General features: G+C 38.5%; 1 protein-coding gene across 1 annotated transcript in view; it reads right to left on the bottom strand.

Annotated features, from left to right (window-relative positions):
- Window positions 1–21390, bottom strand: part of atp6v1ba (ATPase, H+ transporting, lysosomal, V1 subunit B, member a) — a 49069-nt gene extending 27679 nt beyond the window's left edge. The window contains exon 1 of the mRNA XM_044213499.1: window positions 21162–21390. Coding sequence (XP_044069434.1) covers window positions 21162–21270 — 109 coding nt within the window. The 5' untranslated portion in view covers window positions 21271–21390. The remainder of the gene's footprint in view (window positions 1–21161) is intronic.
- Between the last annotated feature and the right edge of the window lie 1670 nt (window positions 21391–23060).

Genomic DNA, 23060 nt, shown 5'->3' with positions numbered 1-23060 from the left:
TGATAAAAGATATTAGCTTATCACAGATACATCTATCATATTTTTAACTATTAAAAAAAAAAAACTTTTCAAATATCGATGTCAGATGATGGTACAATGTCACTGGATGGTACAAATGCAGATCACTCTTGACCATGTACCCAGACAGCAGAACTTAAAATATAAGTCAGGGTGGTGCAATAAATTTATACACTTGGGGAGCATCTCACAATGAACAAAGTATACTCGTACGACTCAAATGCAATACAAATCAACTAACAAATATTTTTCCCCAGTGAAGATCAGACCATGGCTTCAAAACAGAAAATGAAAAAATAATTAAGGATTTTTTTTATTACAATGATTGATATCTTTACGCTTAAAGCTCAGACAGGGCCCCATACCCAAACATGCCCTTTGCAAAAAACATGCTTTTATGAAAATTCCATCAAATTTTCACAACATTATGTTTTTTATGGCCAGCCCCCCCCCCCATAAATGGCAGATTGTCCATGTTGGCCATGTTTATAAAAAGACTTAACAGCTACACTTAGCCTACAAATTGCCCACAAGTCTCAAAAGAGATACATATGGCTATTAACCGAAGGGTGATAATAATAATAATGATGATGCTGGGAAAATTGGGCTACATAATTATACAGGAACCCTTTAGCAATCTACAGCATCTTAATGGTAGATATTTGGTAACAGTGACGGGAGGAGGTAAATGTAATTTAAAAAATGTTTTAGTAACTTTGCCTTCCCATATTCAATGTGACCATCAACCTCTATTTACTTCACCTCAGAGACATACAAACATAACTATGGAACCGTATAAGGGACTATATTAAAATAATAATGTCAACTTGGAAATGTAAATGTAATTCCACAATAGCATTATAATTGTAGTATACATGTGTGTTATTTGAGTAAAAATGAAAATGCAATAATCCAATTTTCATTTTCATTTCCACATACTCGTATGGGCCTTCTATGACCATATTAAAATGAAAATTAAAATTAAATATCAAACAGCTTTTCCAAAGTCATACCCCACTGTACAGTGGACAAAATTCAAATGTTAATTCAAATTTGAAAATGCAATATTAACAATGAAACCTGATTTTCCATTTATGCAAGCAATATTTAAGTCAAAATGAAAATAAAATTTTCTAACAATTTGAAAATCAAAATGAAAACTGAATTTGACATTTTATTTTCTTAGACTTAACCTGCCGTACAGTGGACAATATTCAAATGCAATAAGCAAAACAGCTCCCCCAGTCTATTGCATTTACATGTCACCACGCTCTTTTGGGCTCAACATGAAAATGCTGTCAGTCCTCTTATCAAGGCGGGTCTTCAATTAGGACGTCACTTCCTCGTTCAGTGACTTTGTTCATTAACATTAAGAAGTTCCACCTACCGACCTGGGCGGACTCTGCCCTAACTGGGAGCCTGGAGCACCGCGGGAGTGTGTTGTTTACATCAATAGAACAGGAGCTTTGGACCACCGGGAGGAGACGTTTTCAGGCCTGGGGCTGGGGGGGACCCAGTGGGGAATGCTGGTGTGAAGCGGCACCGGAATGGGCCCAGAGCCGGCCGGGCGGGTAAAGGAAATGGGCTCGGCAGACTCCCAGTGAACTTGGCCGGACCGGGACCGAACACAGCCTGCAAGACCAATGGAGGCCAGTTTGAAGACAGGAAATACAGTAAAGTTACAGAGGTGGTTTACTTGCCAGGTCTGGCTCCTGGCACCCCAGGGCTGACCCCGCTGTAACCCCTGCTCAGGCCTCCGAAGGTGGGTGCTGACTGATGCCCGACCTCCCTCTCGCTCCTCTCCCGCTTCACACCTCTCTTGTCCGTGTCTTCATTGTTCCCGGAGTCAGAGTCCTGGTTGGAGCCGCTGTAAATCACCTCGGTACTGTATTCCCTGCCGGGCATGAAAACCTCTTCCCGGCGGTCCACAGCTCCTGTGCTAGCGGTGTAAACAACACCAACATTCCCTGGTGCTCCGAGCTCCCAGTCCGGGCACAGTCAGCTAATACAACCGCTAGCTGCACTGCTAACTGAGCTAATTAGCTAAGCAGCAGTTAGCGGTTACTTTAGCAACAAGTAAAGCTATCTGTCCATCAGGAAACTCCGTAAATCACAGAGAGTTGAGGCAAAGCAGCCAGAGGACATCAGAGGGAAAACCAGAAAATATGTTCTCCATAAAATATTATCCAGTTTCACCAAAATCGGTGAATAAAAGTGTCCTTGGACAAGAGACTGAACCCCAAATTGCTCCCAAGGGCTGTGCCATCGGTGTGTGGGTGTGTGTGACTGAGTTAGTTTCTTTGTTCTGATAAGCAGTTGGCATCTGCCATCAGTGTGAATGTGAATGGGGTGAATGTGATATGTAGTGTGAAGCGCTTTGAGTAGTCAAAACTAGAAAGGCGCCATACAAATACAGTCCATTTACCATTTAATATTTTCTCATAATCATGGCCAGGGGTGTGGTTGCCATGAACAAAATAAAGGCCAGTCTCAAATACAAGCCAGGGGGAAAAAACAACAGTGGACAAACTCCTGCTGCTTGTCTGTGCATGCCAACTAAGCATAATGTACATTTCCATCACTTTAATTTAATAAATTCAACAATATAATCATGCTATTGTCAACACTTTGTTGATCTGTGTTATTATCCTATTTCACTCACTGTGGGTGTATACGGTATCCGTGTAATGTCTCAACCAAACAGTATTTTGTCGTAATATACAAGTGCCACAAGATGGCAGCAGCTACATTTGAAACAGTATGGGAACCATGCAAGTCACTGAATTTTCCATAACACGGTCCTGCAAATGTTCCACAATAAAAACCTTGTTATGAAATTAAGGGATTCATTCCACTGAAACGCTAGAGGGCTTTTAATTATAAACAGATACAGGAAGTGTTGAGTTTGTGTTAACAACAAAATGGAGTAAATTTTACTAATATATATATTTTAATCTCGTTACGACAAAATAAAGTTTGGCTAAGACATTTACACATATACACCCACGGAAATAGGACAATAACACTTAGATTAACAAAGTGTTGACAATAGCATGAATATATTGTTGAATGTATTAAATTCAAGTGATGGAAATGCAGTGGTGGAATATAACTAAGTAAATTTACTCAAGTACTGTACTTGAGTACAAATATGAAGTACTTTACTTGAGATTTTACTTTTCAGGCCACTTTCTACTTCTACATCTCAGAGGAAAATACTGTACTTTTTACTTCACTACATTTATTTGACAGCTTACGTTACTAGTTACTTTACAAATTAAGATTTTTGCACAAAACAGCTTATAAAATATATGTTTTGTTATCAATTAAACTACCCAACAGACAGAAAATGAATTGGCAACTACTTTGATAATTGTTTACATTGTTCATGCAAAAACATTTTATGTTTTTTTTATCTAAATTTATTTTTAAAAAACAAACCAATCAATTGATTAATCGAGAAAATAATCATCATGTTAATACATAATGAAAATAATCATTAGTTGCAGTCCTATACAAAACAGACCGATCCACTTCAGCCTACAACAGTGAAATCGTGATTTTACATTAATGCAGGAGAAATAATCTAATGATATAATATACAGTATAATAGTATAACAGTCACAGGGTCCATTTTTCTGCATTGAGTAGGTCTACTTTTACCTTTAATACTTAAAGTACATTTTCCTGATAATACTTTAACACTAACATTTTCAATGCAGGACTTTTACATGTAACAGTATATTTACAATGTGGTATTAGTACTTTTACTTTAGTAAAGGATCTGAATACTTCCTCCACCACTGGAAATGTACATTATGCTTAGTTGGCATGCACATTATATGACCTTGCTTTTTCCCCCTTGCCTGTATTGGAGACTGGCCATTAATAATAATAATAATAATAATAATAATAATAACAATAACATTATTATTATTATTATTATTATTATTATTATCATCATCATCGACTATTGACTACTTATTTGAGAAAATACGATATAAAATGTGAGAAATTATTGCTGAAATACGAGTCTCTTTGTCTCTTTTGGCCGCTCCAAGCACTGGTACCGTAACTGCATGAATAGATGTGCATCAATATCCAAACGGAGGCTGGCTTGACTGCAGTTATCCTCTGACATTACCGCACACCTAGGGCGATGGCTTTTACGAGTTCACCTGGAAGTCCCAAACTGCAATTAAGTCGGTTTCTCTCTGCTGTTTGTTCACATAGAGCCTAAAGTTAGCTAGCTGTCATTATTAGCTAACGTTAGCGCTTGTTCCAGCGTCATCTGCAGGACCAGCATAATGTCAGTTAAAAGTTAACTTTAACCAGCTCGGTTCTATGTGAGAAAACAACGGCAGAGAGAAACAGACTTACTTACTGTTTGAGAATTCCCGGAAGCCATTGCTGTAGGTTTGCGGTGATGCCAGAGGCTTCGGAGTGGAGAAGAGGACGGATGGTTCAGGAAGAGTGACGTTCACTCCTTAGTATGCAGATTATAAATGTAAATCAGAATCAGAAATACTTTATTGATCCCCGAGGGGAAACTCTTGTTACAGGGGGATCAATAAAGTATTTCTGATTCTGATCACGCTCTCCTTGCCCCCTCCCCTCAGTTCCCTCCTCTCCATGTCAAAACGGTGACTGAAAACCAGTGACACTGACAAAAAACTGACATTTAGAGGAAACAGAACATTGTCATTGAAAAACATTTTATTTTTCAGTGAAACTTTTTTTCAGTGCCAATACAACTTTTTTCCCAGAACAAAAGTTTCAATGCCAATGTTTCCTTTTTCGGTTCCAGTTTTTTTTTCCCAATGCCAAATTTTCTTTTCGATGCCAAATTCAAATGTCACTGTCCTGGCTCCATAGTTAAGTTGTGTTTTTGTACAGTAATCAGTGGGGATGCTAAGAGAAAGTCAGTCTATATAATGATGTCATACTAAATGGTGTGCGATATTCGTGTGTTTTGTATTAATTTGAATGGCCAGGATATATTTAAGAGTTATCAACAACAATTTGAGAACGTTTTACACTACAGCAGACAGCAAAATTGAACACCAATACACTGTTATGTCAAAGCACCCACATCAACTACACAGTCAACAACACAGAACTAATGCATGAGAACTGCAAGGAGATGAAGAGGGAGAGACAGCGCCTGGACGTGGGCGAGAGATGGTACCAATAACCAGTTCATCATAGTTCATAATAATGCAGCGCAGTGAGGATACAGACATTTCATAGAGGAGACGAGCCCCCCCCCCCACCCCGGGGCCCAGAAACACTCTGCTCCGGTGTCTTTTTTTTTTTTTGTTTGAGGGAAAGAAACATTTCAAATAATTTTAACTACAAGATAAATCAAACAAGGTCATGCCAACATAATTGACAATACATAAACCCATGTGGTTTTATAATACATTTGGCACAGAACCTAAATCTGAAATCTTATATGAATTTACTCACAGTCCTCATACAAACACTTTTCACAATCTTTGACCATCTTGTGCTAATTCTTGTCTTATTTGTGGTCTGATAAACAGTCAATTCATCAAATTCACTGCCCCATATCGCTACTTTCACCAAATTCAGTGAATAAAGTTATAAAGTTGTGTTTTTGTACAGTAATCAGTGAGGTCTTGCCGCCTTCTCACCTGGACCACGCACATGTGCAATGCAGATGTTCACGCAAGTGACATCCTAACTTAATTTTCAAATTTTAATTAACATTTGATTATTGTCCAATGTGCAGCAGGGTATGACTTTGAAAATTAAATGTCAAACAGCTTTTCCATTTTCATATTAATATGGTCATATACAACAACATATATGGTCATAACACCCATACGAGTATGTGGAAATGAAAAGGCAAATTGGATTATTGCATTTTCATTTAAATTTTTACTCAAATAACACATTCATATGTCCATCCATCCATCCATTTTCTACCGCTTGGTCCCCGTTAGGGGGTCGCGGGTGACTGGAGCCTATCCCAGTGACTTCGGGCCTTAGGCAGGGCACACCCTGGACAGTGGCCAACTCGTCGCAGGGCGACATTCATATGTGGAAAATTATAATGCTATTGTGAAATTACATTTTAATTTCCAAGTACATTATCATTTTAATATAGTCCCCTATACGCTTCCATACATAACAGTTTACTCTTTGGACAAAGAAATAAAGCAAATAAGATCCAAGGAAATATACTATTTTGTAATGGAACAATTTTCCCTTAACCTGCCTCATTTACCTTTTTAGTTACAGATTTAGAGCAGCCTTTTGAGACAGTCTTTATAAAGTAAACTCCAGGCCTGTATAAGTTATCTATATTGTATTGAACAACAGTTGGCAACTAAACTTTCAGTAAACTTACTTACAACTTGTTAAGACATTAAGTAGCAGGGATTTGCTCCCATTCAACCACAAAAGCATTAGTGAGGTCCAACACTGACGATAAGGCCTGACTTGCAGATAATGTTCCAGTTCATCCCAAAGGTGTTGGATGGGGTTGAGGTTATGGTTCTGTGCAGGCCAGTAAAGTTCTTCCACACCAAACTGGGAAAACCATTTCTTTATGGACCTGACTTTGTGCATGGGGGCATTGTCAGGTTGAAACTAGATCAATGTATCTGCCGATATTAACGTCTGTATCTGTGTATATGCTGGCCAATTAAGAAACAAGAAATTGCGGTAAATGCCAAAGAATATTTTTTAGAAACAATGATGCCATTGCATAGCCCACTAGAGGGATTGCTGAAAAATGTATTTTTTGACTATAAAATGTCCCTCTCTGTACATATGTTGGTCACAATTCTTTTAAAAAACTAATTTAAGACATCTTAATCAGAAAGTGTTTATGTAAAAAAAAACTAATTATTGGCCAATATATAATTATTAGATTTTTAAACTCTCAAATACTGACATTGATATTGCCTAAAAATTCCCGTAATTGTTGGGCTGGTTAAAATTTGGCTAACTGCCTGAAGAAACGAGGAAAACATGTCAAATGCAGCATACAGTACCTCGTCAATTGCTATGTCCTAATAGTTTTTAAATAGATTTAAAGGTTGATTCCTTATAGCAAATTTATCTGCCATTTGGTGGCAATAAGTCTGAAGTGTGTATATTTGAATGGGTAGTTCCAGAGGGATAAAAGGCCTAACTCTGACCATATATAGTAGCCCATCATTATATGAAAGAAAAAAAAAATAACACAACAGTTCATGGTACCCTCTTGTGTATAACTGGGAGGATTAAAAAAAAGTGGTTTGCTCTCTCATTTCACAAGATAACGATTGCTCAATGGGCTATACGTTCATGAGGTGTGAAGTAGCAACATTTCCCATTAGGTTTGGAAAACTTTCTCCACCCCTCTTTTGCTACTTCAGCTCAAGTGCAGCAGTCCCCTGGCTTGGCATGCAACGGCAGTGTGGGTCACCCTGCAGCCTGTTCAGCTGCCAGAGCCCTTTGTGTACAACGATGTTAATTGGTCCTAATCCACCACTAGAAGCTGTTTTGGTAGCCTGACCTTGCACCCTGAAGGACACCTTGGTGTGAAATACTAAAGAGCCCATTCAAGTGCCAGAGAAAAGAGGCACAGAGCATTCCAACACAATTCAATTTCCCAGCTGAAAGAGGGGGGAAGTCCAGGGGAGGAGGGGGGGGGTCGGAGCTGGGATGAAGATGGGGGCGCATCATCATTCTGACAATAAATGAGAGCTACAAAGCAGTGGCTCCTGTGATGTGCAGCCTCACAATCACATCTTAGCCTCTACTTCAAGGGATTCCCACAGCCCCACTGGACATGGGAATGCTAATTGGCTCAAACCTACAACCGACCCCCCACCCCAAAACAAATCTGTGTAGCTATGCGGCAGGTCAGGATAATTTATTTACCCTCCTCTCCACACTTCCAGTGGCTGGTTAAAACACAAACCATGATGACAAAATCTCAGAACAATGACTGTGGTAAAAGAGTAGCTAGGGCAGCTAAGATGATATGAAGCTGTAGAAGCCCTGCTCTATCATTTAAGGATAGGTTTGGATTTTTTTCAAGTATACCTTAATACAACACTCATATGCCATATCTATAAGAATAGATATGGAACCCACATAACATAATGCACCCCTTCGGTGGTCAGTGAGTGTGTCTTACCCTTCTATTGTCTATATATTTTCCTGTGTGGTGTCATTCAACTGCACTATGTGTCTTGAGATTGTGGTGAGACTTGGAATTTTATATGCGTTATTATCTTGCTAACCTTCTCCTGAAACAATGCCAATGGGCCGCATATCCTTGCATAGAAATCTTGCTAACTTATGTGTGATGGACTTTTGCATGAGCGTTTGGGTCCTGAGTGTGGTGAAAAGTAGGCAGTGATGTTGCTCCATGATTCCTCAGATTTGTTGTTGTTGTAAAGTAAGGAGGCTGATTTGAAGAAGTCGGCAAACAGTCTTATCTTTCTTTGTTGGTAATTTTGCCACCTACGGTGGAACCCAAAATACTTCCACACACTGCTCAGATGCTTCGGTGTCGCGATTATCTGATCATCACAGCTTTGCTTGCTAGCGTCCTCCTCCATTTTTGTCTAGCACTAAAAATGCGAAAGTCTCTCCGTGACTTACTGAATGATGAAGTTACACCATTGGTCGGTCGAGTGTTGGAGTTTCTTCATTGGCCGTTGCCCTTTAAAATGTACGTATGTACTGTAACTCCGGATTCTATGAGTATGGGCGACACCTATACTCACAGAACAGAGTTACGGTACGTAACTAACGACTATTTTCTAAAGCTATCGCTAGTGGGATAAGGGCGAAGCAGGTTGTGGTCCATGCCCCACTGGGTCCGTCTGATACCCACAAGCACAAACACACACCCACTTCATGAGAAATCAATAACCAGTCCATACCTCACGTCACATGAAGCAGTACATCATATGCGCACAGATGGCACAGAGACAGTACAATCCCAGATATTCACTAGAAGGATCCAGTTCCAAATTTCTCAAAACCCGAAAATCAATAAGGCCTGAGCTTATCGATACTGCTATCGAGACTACCGGGTCTTATAACATAACGTTATGAGAGTCATGTCACCTGAATCAAATCACTGGTGCACAAACATACATCGATTGTCTAATAAAGTTTTTTAATTCAATTGAATTGCATGCTAAACTAAACGAAGAAGAATTCAATTGTCTCACGCGGTCGTTTGCTTAATTTCTCATTTGATCAATTGGTTGCTTGCTAGGATGGCTGAACTTGCAAAGCGGTCAAAGGCTTGGCTACATTTCAGTAAAGCAAAAATAAAGAGGAAACGAAATGCCATCTATGTTCTAAGTTAATTTCTTGTAAGGGGGGGGAACACAATGTCAATGCTAAAACATCAGTTGAAGCCAAAATGCAGTACCTTCAACTGTCTTCGAGTCGGAACATCACCAAGTCTGGCTGCCGCAGCAGGACAATCATCCTCCTCTACCCAAGGTATGCATGGTGCGCGAACCCCAACTTCCCCCAACTAGCAAGTCCCGTTTGTTGACAATAATAATCAAATTGATAATAATAAAAAAAAATGCTTTCTCTTAAAGTGACAGTACAGACATTTACCGACACTTAAGTGTGAAAACAAAATACTTATTGAAACATAATCAAAACAGTTTCTTCAATATTTAGCACATTTTATCAAATTAAAAATGTGTCACTTGCCTTCTGTCTGATAGCAGAACATTTTGAGGACCTAGTAATGAGTTGTGTTTAATGATAGAACATTCGCCAACTTCATTCATTTAGATGGTGGTCAGCTCAAACTGACCCCATCTTTATTGTTGGAAAAAAATGTATTGGACATTTATTGCTGCTGCTTTACTATTCTCATAGTTATACGTTATTTTGAAGGGGCCCTGTGTATTCCTTTTCAAATAAATGCCTAGCATCAGCAGTGTTTATTCAAGGCTAGGCAAATTTAATTCTGTTCAGAAATCAAACAGTCACAGACTCACAGTTAAGCAATAAAAGCATTACCAGTTCTGTTAAGAATTTATTGTTGTCTCATCTTTCCACCAAATTAATAGAAAAGCATCGATAAAGACTCGGATCGTTAAGCAGTCTCGAAAATGGTATCAATATCAATAAAAATTAACGATCCCCATCCTTAACCATGAGGGAATGAAACTGGAAAAACAACATAAAACCTGCTGCTGTGAGAAGCAGAGACGATGGTTACGCACTCATACAGCATAGAGCAGAGTAAGAGAGAAAACAGCTGTCCATGCGCCAAGATGCATGAGGGAGAGCGCACAGTTAAAGCACCCCAAATAATATTCACTGACAAAACGACAAAACACTCAATATAGAGTGAGTCATAGAACAACGAGACATCCCACAGATAGAAACGAATGAAAGAGCAGTGGGAGTTAATAGATGATTAAAATAAGTTCTCTTTCAAATCAAACATCTTAAAAAGGTTCTGTAAATGAGATTCTGAACATTAATATAGTAGCAAACAACTATTTGCTATATAAAGATGTAGTGGATTAATGGCATCCTGAGCAGAGGATGATGTCCCACCCCCTCTGCCTGCCTCTGTTTATACAGCCGGTCCGGCCGTGCGTGCATGTGAGTGCCTCCCTGTGACACTGTTCGTCTGTGAGGAGAGCTGCTTTTTTAACGCGATGAATTAACGATTTATTTCGACTAAACCAGATTTGGTGATTGTTGGAACAGTGGAAGTGCGTTTCGACGTAAAATGTTTTAACAATGTCTGAGTCTGGTGGCGGGCGAGAGCGATAAAACGGCTCCATAATGTTGTTAGACACTTAGAATAACAATCTGAACCTGTCAGTGGAAAAAACGAGCACTTTTAGTCGAAATACGATGGGCGCATTTGTCCAGAGCAGCCATTGCAGCCCGTTTCGCGGCTGCTGGCTGAGGCGTAGAGCCAGAATATTTCAGTGAATTAAGGCTTTATATCAACCAAACCAGAGTTGGTGATTGTTGGAACAGTGGAAAGACTAACAGACATTTTGGTGAGTTTTATTTTGTTTCCAGTTTGAATGAAGTGTGTGTTACGAGGAGCTGCGAGGTAAAATTACTGTTTTTCTCAATGGAGTTTGGTGTACCCTGGCGCCCTTTTGTTTTGGTTTGAGATGCAGGTGCTCTAGTGCGACATTTAGTGGCAGAGAATGATGCTTACAGCTCCTTTAAGATATGAGTGGAAAGTATTGTTCCTGCAAATGCATTTAGAAAAAATTTTTGACACCAAGTAGCTTAACCATGTCATGTGATATTATACTTATAATTATATTTACAGTACACTGTAAGAACAAATATTACTGGGACCACTACAGAAAATTGCAGATGAACATTGATGAAAATGATCTAAGAAGACAACAATCTATTCTCTACACCTTCTATCTAATCTATTGGTATATCTTTATTATCTCACCAATTAAGGGTTAAATAACCTTCAGCAGAAAAAAATAACACCAAGGTCATAATAAAGAGGAATAACATATCCCTGAGATCTGATCAAATGAAAAAACAGTGATACAGTAATACCAACCATTATTTGTTCAAGACTTTGAGACAGGACAATCTGTTCTATTTTCAACCTTTTATTTGTGTAGTGAAAAAAACAAAAACAAAACAATTGCTATGTTTTTGGATACAAAAGCACAAAAAACATATTTAGGATTACATTTTCAACCTGCAGAAAGTGCTTTGTGCTTTTAACATTAGAAAACAAAAATCTGTGTGACAAAAATTAACCAAAAAACCGATGAAGGCCAAGTCGGATGTTTTGTTAACTAACAGACAACTTTTAGAACAAATAAAAGGATCGACAGCCTCTTTGCAAACAATTGCCAACCAATCTGTGTTTTGACATGTCGACAGTCCTGCTCCTGGTTTTGACACCCCTACAAAATGAGACAGGCTTTTAACCCTGCAGGTATGCAAGTACTCCATATAAAGAGGACTCCCTACCTCACTGCACTGATTGTGAGGAAATGTAATCAGACTCGAACCGGGAGCAAATTTGCGAGCAGAGCAGAGTGGGGACAACATGTCTTCACGGCCTTTTTGCTGGCAGGTAGTATAGTGTAGTGTATAGTGTTTTCTATACAGAAAGGCAGCTCGTTAATACAACAGCTTCATTACAAAGGATTGCTCTGGTTACAATAGCTAGAAGCATGGATTTCGACAGAGCAACCATTTACAGTTATTTGCTGTGGTTGAGGCATACTTTGGCACACCGGGTAACCTGCTCACTTCACAAAGCTTTTTATTATGTTTCCTCATTATGAACTGGGACAAAGTCATAGGCTTTCTAACAATTTACACACACTGGGACATTTATCGATTTAAACCTAGCAGCAATGTGTTAAAACATAAAGATGCTCAAAATTACATAAAACTATTTAGAATAAATCACCTAAAACCACATATTGTTTGGTACTATCCAAGACTGGCTCATTGGTTTCACAAGGAAGTCTTGGGGTATAATCCAAATACTTGTAAATTATATTATTTTAATGTTACAATGCTCCTACATTCATTAATTCGTGGCAGCCTAGCATACCTGAATTTTTTGCACCATGGGAATCCCCTGTGTATAATATTGCCTTATGTATCACAATGTGTCAACAGTCATTCTGTCACTCAAACAGCACTGTCACACCTGGAGCCCCATTGTGGTCTAGTCTGCACCAATTATTTGCTAAGCTAAAGTTGATGTGTAAAACTATGGTAAAAAGCAGCGGTAGGCCTTTAAGCTTAGGGGATGCTACAAAACTAGAGGTCATCTTGTCTTTTGTGCCAGAGCCAGAAAAATAGCAACATCCATGAAAAATAGCAATAGTAAAATAGCTATGAAAATGGCAAAAAGCGTAGATAAGATGGACGCAGCTCTACAGTTTGTAAGTCGGCTTATAGAAATACCAACTCTTAAATAGATCATCATGAAAAATGTTAGGTTAACTGCTCCCAGGGAACCACTCCCGCCGCTTCAGTGTCTACCAGACATCAAGCCTGTTTCAGTAGACAGATGCACAAAGACGTTCATGGTTAATGTATTGCACTACAACATGGATCTTGAAAATTATAGTGCAGCAGTTAACTGGCCATAGAAATCATGAGTGACAAAATGTTTTTGAGATGATGAGAACTGAGTGTTCCAAAAAAAATTGTAATCATATTAAAACTAAAAACCAAAAGAGATTTCAATGAAAATAACAGTTTATAGTTTTAATGCCGGGAAAATTGTATTGCATTACTAAAGTAATGTGTCAGTACACAAAAAGACTGAACCACCTAGGAGACTCTTCCCTACACTGGGCTCACTGCACAGATTGAATCATTGGCACTGCTATGGAAATGACTTGACTGAGACATCGTCACGGGGAATTTTGTGCATTAGACAATACACACTTACTTCTCTAAATGAGAAAAAGAATGTCAGGAAATGAATAATAAGCGGTCAGCAAAACAAGTGTGCTGTTATGTGGATTGGTTTCTGTTCATGCAACAGACAGAAATGGTGTCAAATCTTTAGCCTACATTTTAATGTTCTTTCATTGAAAGAATGGAAAACGCCCACGGGGGTTTCTTTTTTTCTACTGACAAGCTAGCTGCTTAAGCCTAATTAGAATGTGGATTATAGAACTGTTACAAAAATAACATTGATTTTATAGAAATTACTTTCATAGTGACAGATGAGACATTCGTTTCTCATGACTACATTATTACCATTAATTAAATCTTCACAAAGAAGTATAGTGCCTTGCTCCATGTCTTTTCATAGCACAAAATGACAGAATGCACTACTAAAACAAAGACGAGCCATTTCGTGGGCTAATAGCTTTTGTCGCATTTGACATGAGAGAGACAAAGGCCTCTTAAAAGAAAAGACTTGGTCTGATGAGAAATCTCTTTATTTGTTTATTTTCCTGCACTGTCTCAGAGTGGATTTTCAATAGCAGCCTCTCTTAGAGCTCTGTCAAGTCAATAAGGTAGTGAAAAGCCATCTCAACATCGTGATCTTATACTGTCTGATGCCTGGCAATTGGCTATACTGATTTCCAACACTCCACACTAAGGTTACACTCATCTTTAACCTACCAGGGACATCGCTGATTTGTCGTCTGTCAGTATATCACAGAATGAAGACCTAACACAAATATCACCAAATTTGATAGGAGGATACATTCTATCTATATTTACTACTTACTTAAGCCACTGGAAACCCAAATCCACAATAGCTTTCTACCTATGTAATTTATGGTCTTATGTACACAATGGTAAGCATCTAAAAAATGATTGGCGGCCGCGGGTGTTAAGCTTCTGCCGCGGGGGTTTAGTGGGGTTTCAGATAGCAGGGTTTGATCGGATTCCGAATCAGACTCAAACATGTAGGGCTGGATCATGCTGATTATTGCTTGCGCCATTGCTGTGCGTGACTGTTACCATGAAAGATTGTTGACATAGGCGGAGCCAGCAAGATGTCAGTCATACCGAGGGAGATGTCAGATCAGTTTACTTGTCATTGAAGTACTACTCACCCTGTGAAAACAGTTGTATAATGTCTTCTGTGGTTCTGAAAAAAAAAAAAAAAGACTGAGGAAATACCCCTGATGACAGCATAGTGATGTCATCAAGGTTATCTTGGCTTGGGTTAATGCCGGGTTCAGAATACACGATATCAGCCTGATAATAGCCCGACCCGATGTAAGGCATTGGAATGAAAATGGGCATTGGGCACAACAATTGATCATTTCATCCCTTGCATCATAGCGGACAGCATATGGGACGCCTCACAACGTCGCGACACAAAGCCAAGCATGTCAGAATTTTTTTCAATAGGAGCACAGAGCACTCTTCCGCGCACAATTGTAAACATGGCGAAGTGAAAGAGGAATGATTTGGTTGGTGCTGATAAGTAGAACTGTGTAACAGACGAAAGGTAACTTTTTCCTCTTTCTGTTCTGTAGGCTTTTCCGAACACATTACAGTCAGTATTATACACACCACTTCTGGTGCCATTTTTTGTTTACATTCTTGTACCCGGAAATCAGCCCCTATTATCTCCTTCCGGATGATCGCACACGTCGCAGAAGACGCCAAGCTATGATTGGTCGGGTAGTCTGTCATGTCTCTTGGTCAAGTCACAGCAAGAATTTATGACTCTATATTCGCCTAATTTGACAGTGACAAACACAGTGACCATCCTAACAGACAAAAATGTCGTGTAGGCGTGTGGAGTTTGAAAAATGTGCTAGTCTAATGAAAGAGACTATCAAGTTGCATTATGGGAATGAAGGATCTAGCATTTTTTGTAGGATTAACCATAGTAGGATCTAAGTTTTAGGATATCACAATTAATTATGACCATCCTTTTTTTAAATGTGTCTGTTGCAAATCCTCCAACTTTATAAAGGTGAAATACTTACTTGCTGGAGGACCCCTTTAACTCAACTGTGAACAGTGCCGAGTTTCAATTGCGAACAATGTTGAATTTTAAAACATTAGTAGTGATCTGGATGGCAATTTCAGCAGTGTTTAAAGTTATAGCAAAATCATGGAGTGCCTTAAATTCTTAAATAGCGGCCAAAAGAGAACCAAGCCTTTATCTAAAGCAGGCTCATATTAGAGAAACACCTTTACTGCTAAATTCCCATTCCTTGATTAATGCTAACTCAAACCTTCCTCCATGTTTACCTGTAGTCTTGAGAAATTCAGCATTTCCACAGCACTAATTCCATCAGTAAAACAACGGAGTCATACCCACCACTCTGTCGCTCTTACACTAAAGAAATCTTATTTTCATTTACGAATTACTTTCAGGGGCTTCCACTTTGCCATTTTTGAATTGCTACCATCAGTGAAACTCAACACTTCCTGCAAATGCCTCAAATTAAAAGTCTTCCAGTAGCTCAATGTGCATAATCCCTATCCAGTGATGTAATCGGCAAAGTTGAAGAGACTGAAAATAATTAGTGAATGAAGCTCGTACTTCTGTTAAAAAAAAAAGAAAAAGAGAAAGAGCAGCAGAGTGGTGAGTATGACATGACTCTGTTTTTGGAACATGTATATTATACTCAATTTACAATGGGTGCTTTCCATTCTTCTTCAATTATGTTTCCTCCCATCCTCGTTCCTTAGTCCTCCGGCCCATGATCCGGAAAACGATTGAGGACCGCCATCATCTGAAGTTCCAATCCCTTAAATGTGTCTCGGAGGACACGAGAAGAGAGGAGGCTCCCAGAGGAGCTTTGAGTGAGGAACCACAGGTGTATCCTATGGCAAAGTTTTTTTAACGGATGGATCACAACCCTACAATGTGAATCTGTTTATTAATTGGTCGGCTGATCTGACGGGACAATAGAAGTAGCGGCTGGGCAGTTATGGAAACAGCGTTACAGTAATATAAATGATATTGCAAAACGGCAATTCTGTAGATTGGGAAAATTACCAGTGGAAACAGGACTGACAGCACCAACAGTGGCTCTATAGTGATTCATATTTCAGGCATGTGATTGGCAAAGGACAAAAAAACAGAAAAATGTACAGAGCGCAGAGCACAACGCCATCTGTGAAGTACAAGCACAGCATGGCAAATAAACACAAACGTGCATGCTCACTTCGTCTTGTAAAATTTTATTCAGAATTTTTATAGCCATTTTTATTTCTCCCTCATGTCTGTTATTTCAGTAATAAACATTTTTATTGGGTATTTGTGTTATTTCTATCAGTTACATTCTGTGACTCCCTGACACCGCAATAGATCCATAATCAGTATTGGAGCAGCAGTCATCAAGTGTTTAAACTGTTAAAACTTAATTATTTCCACAAATTTGACAGTTGAGATGCTTTGCATCATGAGTAGTTGCTGTCTCCTCAAAATGACTCTGAGCCCCTTAAAGCTAGGGTAGTTAATGTATTTCGAAGCATTTTTTGTTATATTTTTTGAAATTCTCTTTACATCCCAACAGCAAGCAATAAATCAAATGCTCTGGAAAAATAATTGAAAACAATCCGGTATCTGTGGCAGTCGCAGGCCTGTAATAAGCCCAGGCCTACCTGCCTGTCTACCTGTGCACTCATTGCACATGAAAGTGTGTTTTGGGGTAGTGGCATTGGAGGGAGGGGGTGGGATTTTTTGGTTGGATACTTTCAAAATCTAGCTGTCTCATACCTGACCTTTATGTCTTCGCACTGAGTTACTATTCGAATACTGGCTTTTATTTGAGAATTAATGGTATCTTTAAAAATTATTGTATAAGGCCATATATTTAATTTGTTTGTCTCTGGATATGGTTTGGCACAAAATGTGATTCACATACCCTACGAAAGGGGAAGTTACAACTAAAATAGGAACATGACGGCCTCACTCTGCTCAGGAAAACAGTTCAGAAGAGTACTGAAACCTATTATAGATAGGAACTCTCTGCAGTCCATAGTGGATGGCAGTCCATCTGAAAGGGTCAATGTGCATCATCTCATCTGACCTAGCTTCTCAACCTGCTGAGCAGGACTGAACGTGGGCTTGACAGTCTTGCTCTGATGAACAGGCGTTTGTATTTGCACTGGCACTCATGTAATGAGTGTAAATGTATTTCTGTGTAAATTCTATGGTTTTGCACTAAAGTTGATAAAACTACACCTGCAGACTCAGGCCTCTCTGAATGCCTCTCCCGTGTAAAAGCAGTATTAGGGACATTGAAGCCAAAAAAAAAAAAAAAAAAATCAAAACCCCCAAACATCTACTCTAGCCACCAGCAGGGTCTTAAAACATACAACACATACTATAAATGCAGCACACGCAATATTTGAGTAGCACATTAAAAAGGTTTCTTAACAGTTACTTGAGATTATCATTTGGCTCTGAATTGCTGCCTCACCATCAGAATGGACCACTACTGTTTAGTAATGCGTTTGATGAGAAAAAAGGCGAGCCATTCTGCTACAACCAAATTAGAGAATTTCAGAAGTAGGATGGTTAGATGTTTTTAGGGCTTTATCATGTTGCATCCTCTACGCTTAGCTCTCAGAGAGTCTGAGCTCCATCAAGTCATTTCCTTCTAGTTTGCTAAGAGGCTTTTAGTCCATGCTTGCTTCTCTGACACTTGCACAAAGGAAAAACCATCACCTTGCTGGCTTCATGGCTCGAGCCGTATTCAACAGCATAATCAAGATCACAGTAAAGGCTCAACATCAGGCACGCAGAGCAAAATGCCAAAACAACACAAAAATGTATGAAACTTCAAATAATGTAATCTGCATGGCCGAAAAATAAGGCCACCACATGAACACGACACAGTGGTCACCAAGGTAGATTAGGCTAGTTAAATGATGCCTTTGTTGCATAAGAGCAGGAAATAAATGGAACAATTATTTGCACTTCTTCTTTGCAGAATACTGTCTAACCATTCCCAAAGCAGGACATTCATCTAAAACTTTGACATCATCAAAACCCATGTGATTCACTAAACTAATCAAAACAGACGTGAACTTTCATCTAATTCCAGTTTTGTTTTGAGGGAATTCATGTAATTTCTCCCAGGAAATGACTGTTAAGTTCAATTATCTCAATGTGAAAGTACCCCCTATAAAAATTCAAATATTTTAAGGCTAGCTCTTTCAGACAGGTTAACCCACTCCATTCAATTTCAGGTTAACTTTGGATACATAAGGACTTTCAGTTCAAATTTATTTAAGTTAAATATTCAAAGTAGATGAGATGACATACAGAAAATAGAGCTGTCAACTACCAAAGACTTTCCACTTAAGAGTCAATTCACAGTCTGTTAAAAGCTGCGTTATGACCAAAAGTAGCTGCAAAAATCAATAATTCATGTGGCAGTAGATTTCTGAGCCAATGTGGCAAACAAAAACATTTGCAGGTTTTGTTTTACCCAATTTAATTTCCTGAGAACAAATTTACCTCATTTTCTTAATATACTTAATAGAAACATTTTAACTTCTGTTATGAATGGCGCCATATAAATAAAATTGAATTGAAGAAAAAATTAGGTGACTTACAGAAAATTAATCAGCAACAATTTTGATAATTAATTGTTAAGCAAAATATCAAAATTCACTGGTTTCACCTTCTCAAATGTGAATATTTGCTGACTTTCTTAATCTTATATTATGGTAAATTAAATACCTTTGGGTTTTGGACTGTTGGTCTGACAAAACAAGACGTCTGAAGACGTCAGCTTGGGCTTTGTGAAATTGTGATGGAATTTCCACTGTTTTCTGACATTTTATGGACCAAAAGATTAACTGAATACTCAAGATAATAATCGACAGATTTACTGATGATGAAAATAATCAATAGTTGTATCCATACAATACAGTAAAGGAAATAATAGCAAATACACCAGCTGGACTTATCTCCTAACCCGATATCTCTCATGATCTAATACATATAATAGCTAGAAAATAATTTGATCATAAATTTTAAACTGCATTGCATTACTGTCTTAAAAATTAAGTCTTTTTTCTAACTCTCACTATAGCATAAAAGCCAAACTATAAATTTGACACTTTCCACAAGGCCCGGTCTACAATGAAATCATTTTTAGCTCTTTTTTTTTTTATTTTGCTACAATTATTCAGTTCACCATGGACACACACAAATGAATACTTTATCATGGCTTTTGGATTTAAAATGGTCATATAAAACCAGAAAACACTGTCCCACTATTCATTATGAAATATGACAACTTTTATGGCAAAAAATAACATGTTTCCGAATAACTCTGTTCTTATCAGCATAAATAAACCTTTGAAACAACACTCCAATTTAACAGCATCTGGCAAACAACTGTGGGTCAATGTGTCAGTAAACCAATATGATTGTACATTTTCTGTAGTATTCTATCAGTAAGCTTTACTAAGTTTTGTCAACAACTGTAGCTATCACTCAAAAAATGCATCTTTCTTTCCATCAGGCAAGAAACTGCAGGTTCTCTGGTGAACCACAGGCTGCACCATACCATGTGATCGTATCACATGAGAGATCATCCCATCTGTAACCAGTCTGTGCTACGAAGCAGACCATTTATTATAGCGCCACACAGTAACTTTACGACAGTAAGGAAGGACGCTCTAAAGCAGTAGAGCATACGCTAGATGTTCAAATAGCAACTCAACACATTTTTAAAATAAAATAAAAAACACAGTTGCACGGTGTCTCATTCATTCGTGTGGCTACCATCTAAGTCAACTGACTGTCTGCAGTATTCGCTTATCCACTGTGCTAGCGACATTCATCTGTGTCGGATTTTAGTAACGCTGCGTTTGTACGCAGTCATCACAACAGTAACAATGGTGTATTTGTCCCTATATGAAATTAATATACGACTTATATTTATACTAAGTAAAACGAATTAATACAGTTCTAGTTACGTGTAGCTAAAATGGTGCACGACGACTCTGCGCCGGTAAAGCCACTGTTAGCTACAGCTAGCATGCTAGCTTAGCTGGTTTCCTATTTGACACGAATACTTAAATGTAGCTAACGTTCGTTTTTTAATACATCACGTAAAGCAAAGGGTAATGGAGGTTAAACTGTAACCTTAGACCGCATTTAATTGCCTGTGTAAAGCAGCTGGTTGGTTTATAATCGTGATTCCTAATTTGTAGCTTCATAGCTTGTTAGGTAACGTTAGCTACTGCCAGCGTATGCTGCGTTCCCGTTCACTGGGAATACATAATATTTTATCAAAACCCGTGGCTGAAGATTGTACTTTCTTCTTGAACATTGGCACTCTTTGCATACATTCGGCATAAGTTTACAAACCAACAGTCCCCGTACTTGAATTAAAGTATTTCTGGAAATTAAGTATTCCTACAATTTAGAATTCAGAAAGTTATTGAATCAAATTCGGCCATCCAATTCCAAGTTCTCGGATCTAGGATCGAAATACTAGAAATTAATACAAAGCATTACGGTCCTGGATCCGGGGTAAACTTTTTCTAACGGACACCTAACAAGAACGTTATATTTTCCTACTAAAAGCTTAGATTAACTGTATATTGTAACAACAGAGACGCATTCCTCGCCGTTCCGTTGTCATTGAATGCGGCACAACAACCTTGTTAGCCACTAGCTACAGCAGCCTGCTAACGTTACATACTTAGCCTGGGTTGAGAGATGTAATTTCTGGTCACAGCCTGGGTATGTGTCCTCGCAGCTGCTGCCAAGCCGTTGACATCCATCGCCCTGTTTGCCACCAATGTTGCCATCGTCGGGTAAAGAAAAGAAACCCTGAGAAAGCTAACGTTTGTTGATTTGTTCTGCTAACTTGTGCTGAATATCATAAATGACAGCAGAGCGCTGGTCATATGACACTGAAGAACCGGATGTTTGATGGGGAGGGGATGGAGCGTTAGCAAAATAGTGGTAAGTAGGGCTTTTCGCATTACTTTTTAATCATAACACGCTGCCAAAGCATAGTGTGTAAGCAAAAATTTGACAATATAACAATGAATACAAATATACGCACTTGCACATAGGTAGCTGAAAATGAAAAGCTATAAGCTGACCTTGTTCTATGACATGCAGTTATTAGATCTAGCTGTCAGTTCTGCTGCATTAAAAAAAAATTGGAAGTAAAAGCAAGTCTGGGGAGAAACTTTGATACGTTATTATTTGTTTCTTGCTTGGTTTATTTTCGTCATTTGCTTGCTGCATTCGACCTTTTTCACAGCAGACATTTTGACTTGTCATAGTAGGGTGACATCAAAATGTCACCCAATAATAAAAACTTGTTATCAGCAGTTTCATGTAGGAACTATTGGTAGAGACAAAATAGTTCCTACATGAAACTGCTCACAACAAATCTGTGGATTATTTTGAGTAACCGGGTCATGATTTCTGGAAAGAGACATTGCAGTTTATCAAATGTATTTGTTTTGGCGCTTTGAGCACCAGAAGCTATATTGACCCATTATATTCAAAAAAGGCAGACATCTGTACGCCCCATATATTTACAAAACTTGGCAACTCACACCAAAACAATCAAGATGGATAAATAGCACTAAAGGTAAGAGGAAAAATATGTATTTTTGATTTTGGGGTGAACTGTCTCGTTAAGTAGAGATGGTGCAGCTGAAAAAAGTGGTGGATTTTGTGTTAACCTAACTAGTTACAACTCTTGCAATTAGTGTTGACTTTACACTCAAACTTGCATTCAGCTGGTGCAACTGGCTGCAGCAATTATTGTTATGTTTGATTTCATATTTAGCATTTAGATAATCACATGTTTGTTAGTCCATACATCTTGTTTTGTCACTGATCCTGGGCAGGATCATGCGGGGTTAGAGTCTCCTAGCTCACATTGGGTAAGAGGCAGGGTGCACCCTGGTCAGGGCTAACTCATATTGACAGACAACTTTCATAGACAGAAATCACAATTCACTTGAATTGTATGCTTTTGTCATTAATGGCACAAGTTGCCAGTTGGTGCAGAATCTAAATTCAAGTCAATTAGGGGATATGGAATTCAAGAACTTAACATACCCTTAACACGATCTGATACCTGTAACTATATATTTTCACAGTAATTAATATTACTGCAAAACCTGGCAACTAACCTATATTATAATAGCTGCCATGAGAAATTCCACATTTCCATAACATTAATTCCACACAGTCATGCCATACTCCCCACGATGTTGCACTGAGTTCGCTCTCGTAGGCTTTTAATGTGAAATATCTGCATGAAGTGTTGAGTTTCACTGACAGTGGCTTAGCACAGAGAGAAAGAAGAAGCTTATTGGAAATAACTAGTGAGAACGGTGTTTCTGTTCAAAAGAGAAACTCTGAACAGCAGATCGGGAGGCTTCTACCAAAATATGATAAAATATATATAAAATGGGAAACAAGAAATAAAGGCCTGGTTCTCTTTGTAGTTAAGGTAAACAAAACCCCCAGCCACTATTTGAGAATTCACGATAATGGCATTCTTCAGAAGATATTTAAAATCTGACTGAAATGCTCAGTGATTTGTAGCTTGAAGAACTGGATACCTCTG

Source organism: Siniperca chuatsi, linkage group LG11 (assembly GCF_020085105.1).
Source record: "Siniperca chuatsi isolate FFG_IHB_CAS linkage group LG11, ASM2008510v1, whole genome shotgun sequence".
NCBI classification, from domain to species: Eukaryota; Metazoa; Chordata; class Actinopteri; order Centrarchiformes; family Sinipercidae; genus Siniperca; species Siniperca chuatsi.
Note: the sequence above shows the minus strand (reverse complement) of the source record. Positions and strands in the feature narration are given on the sequence as shown.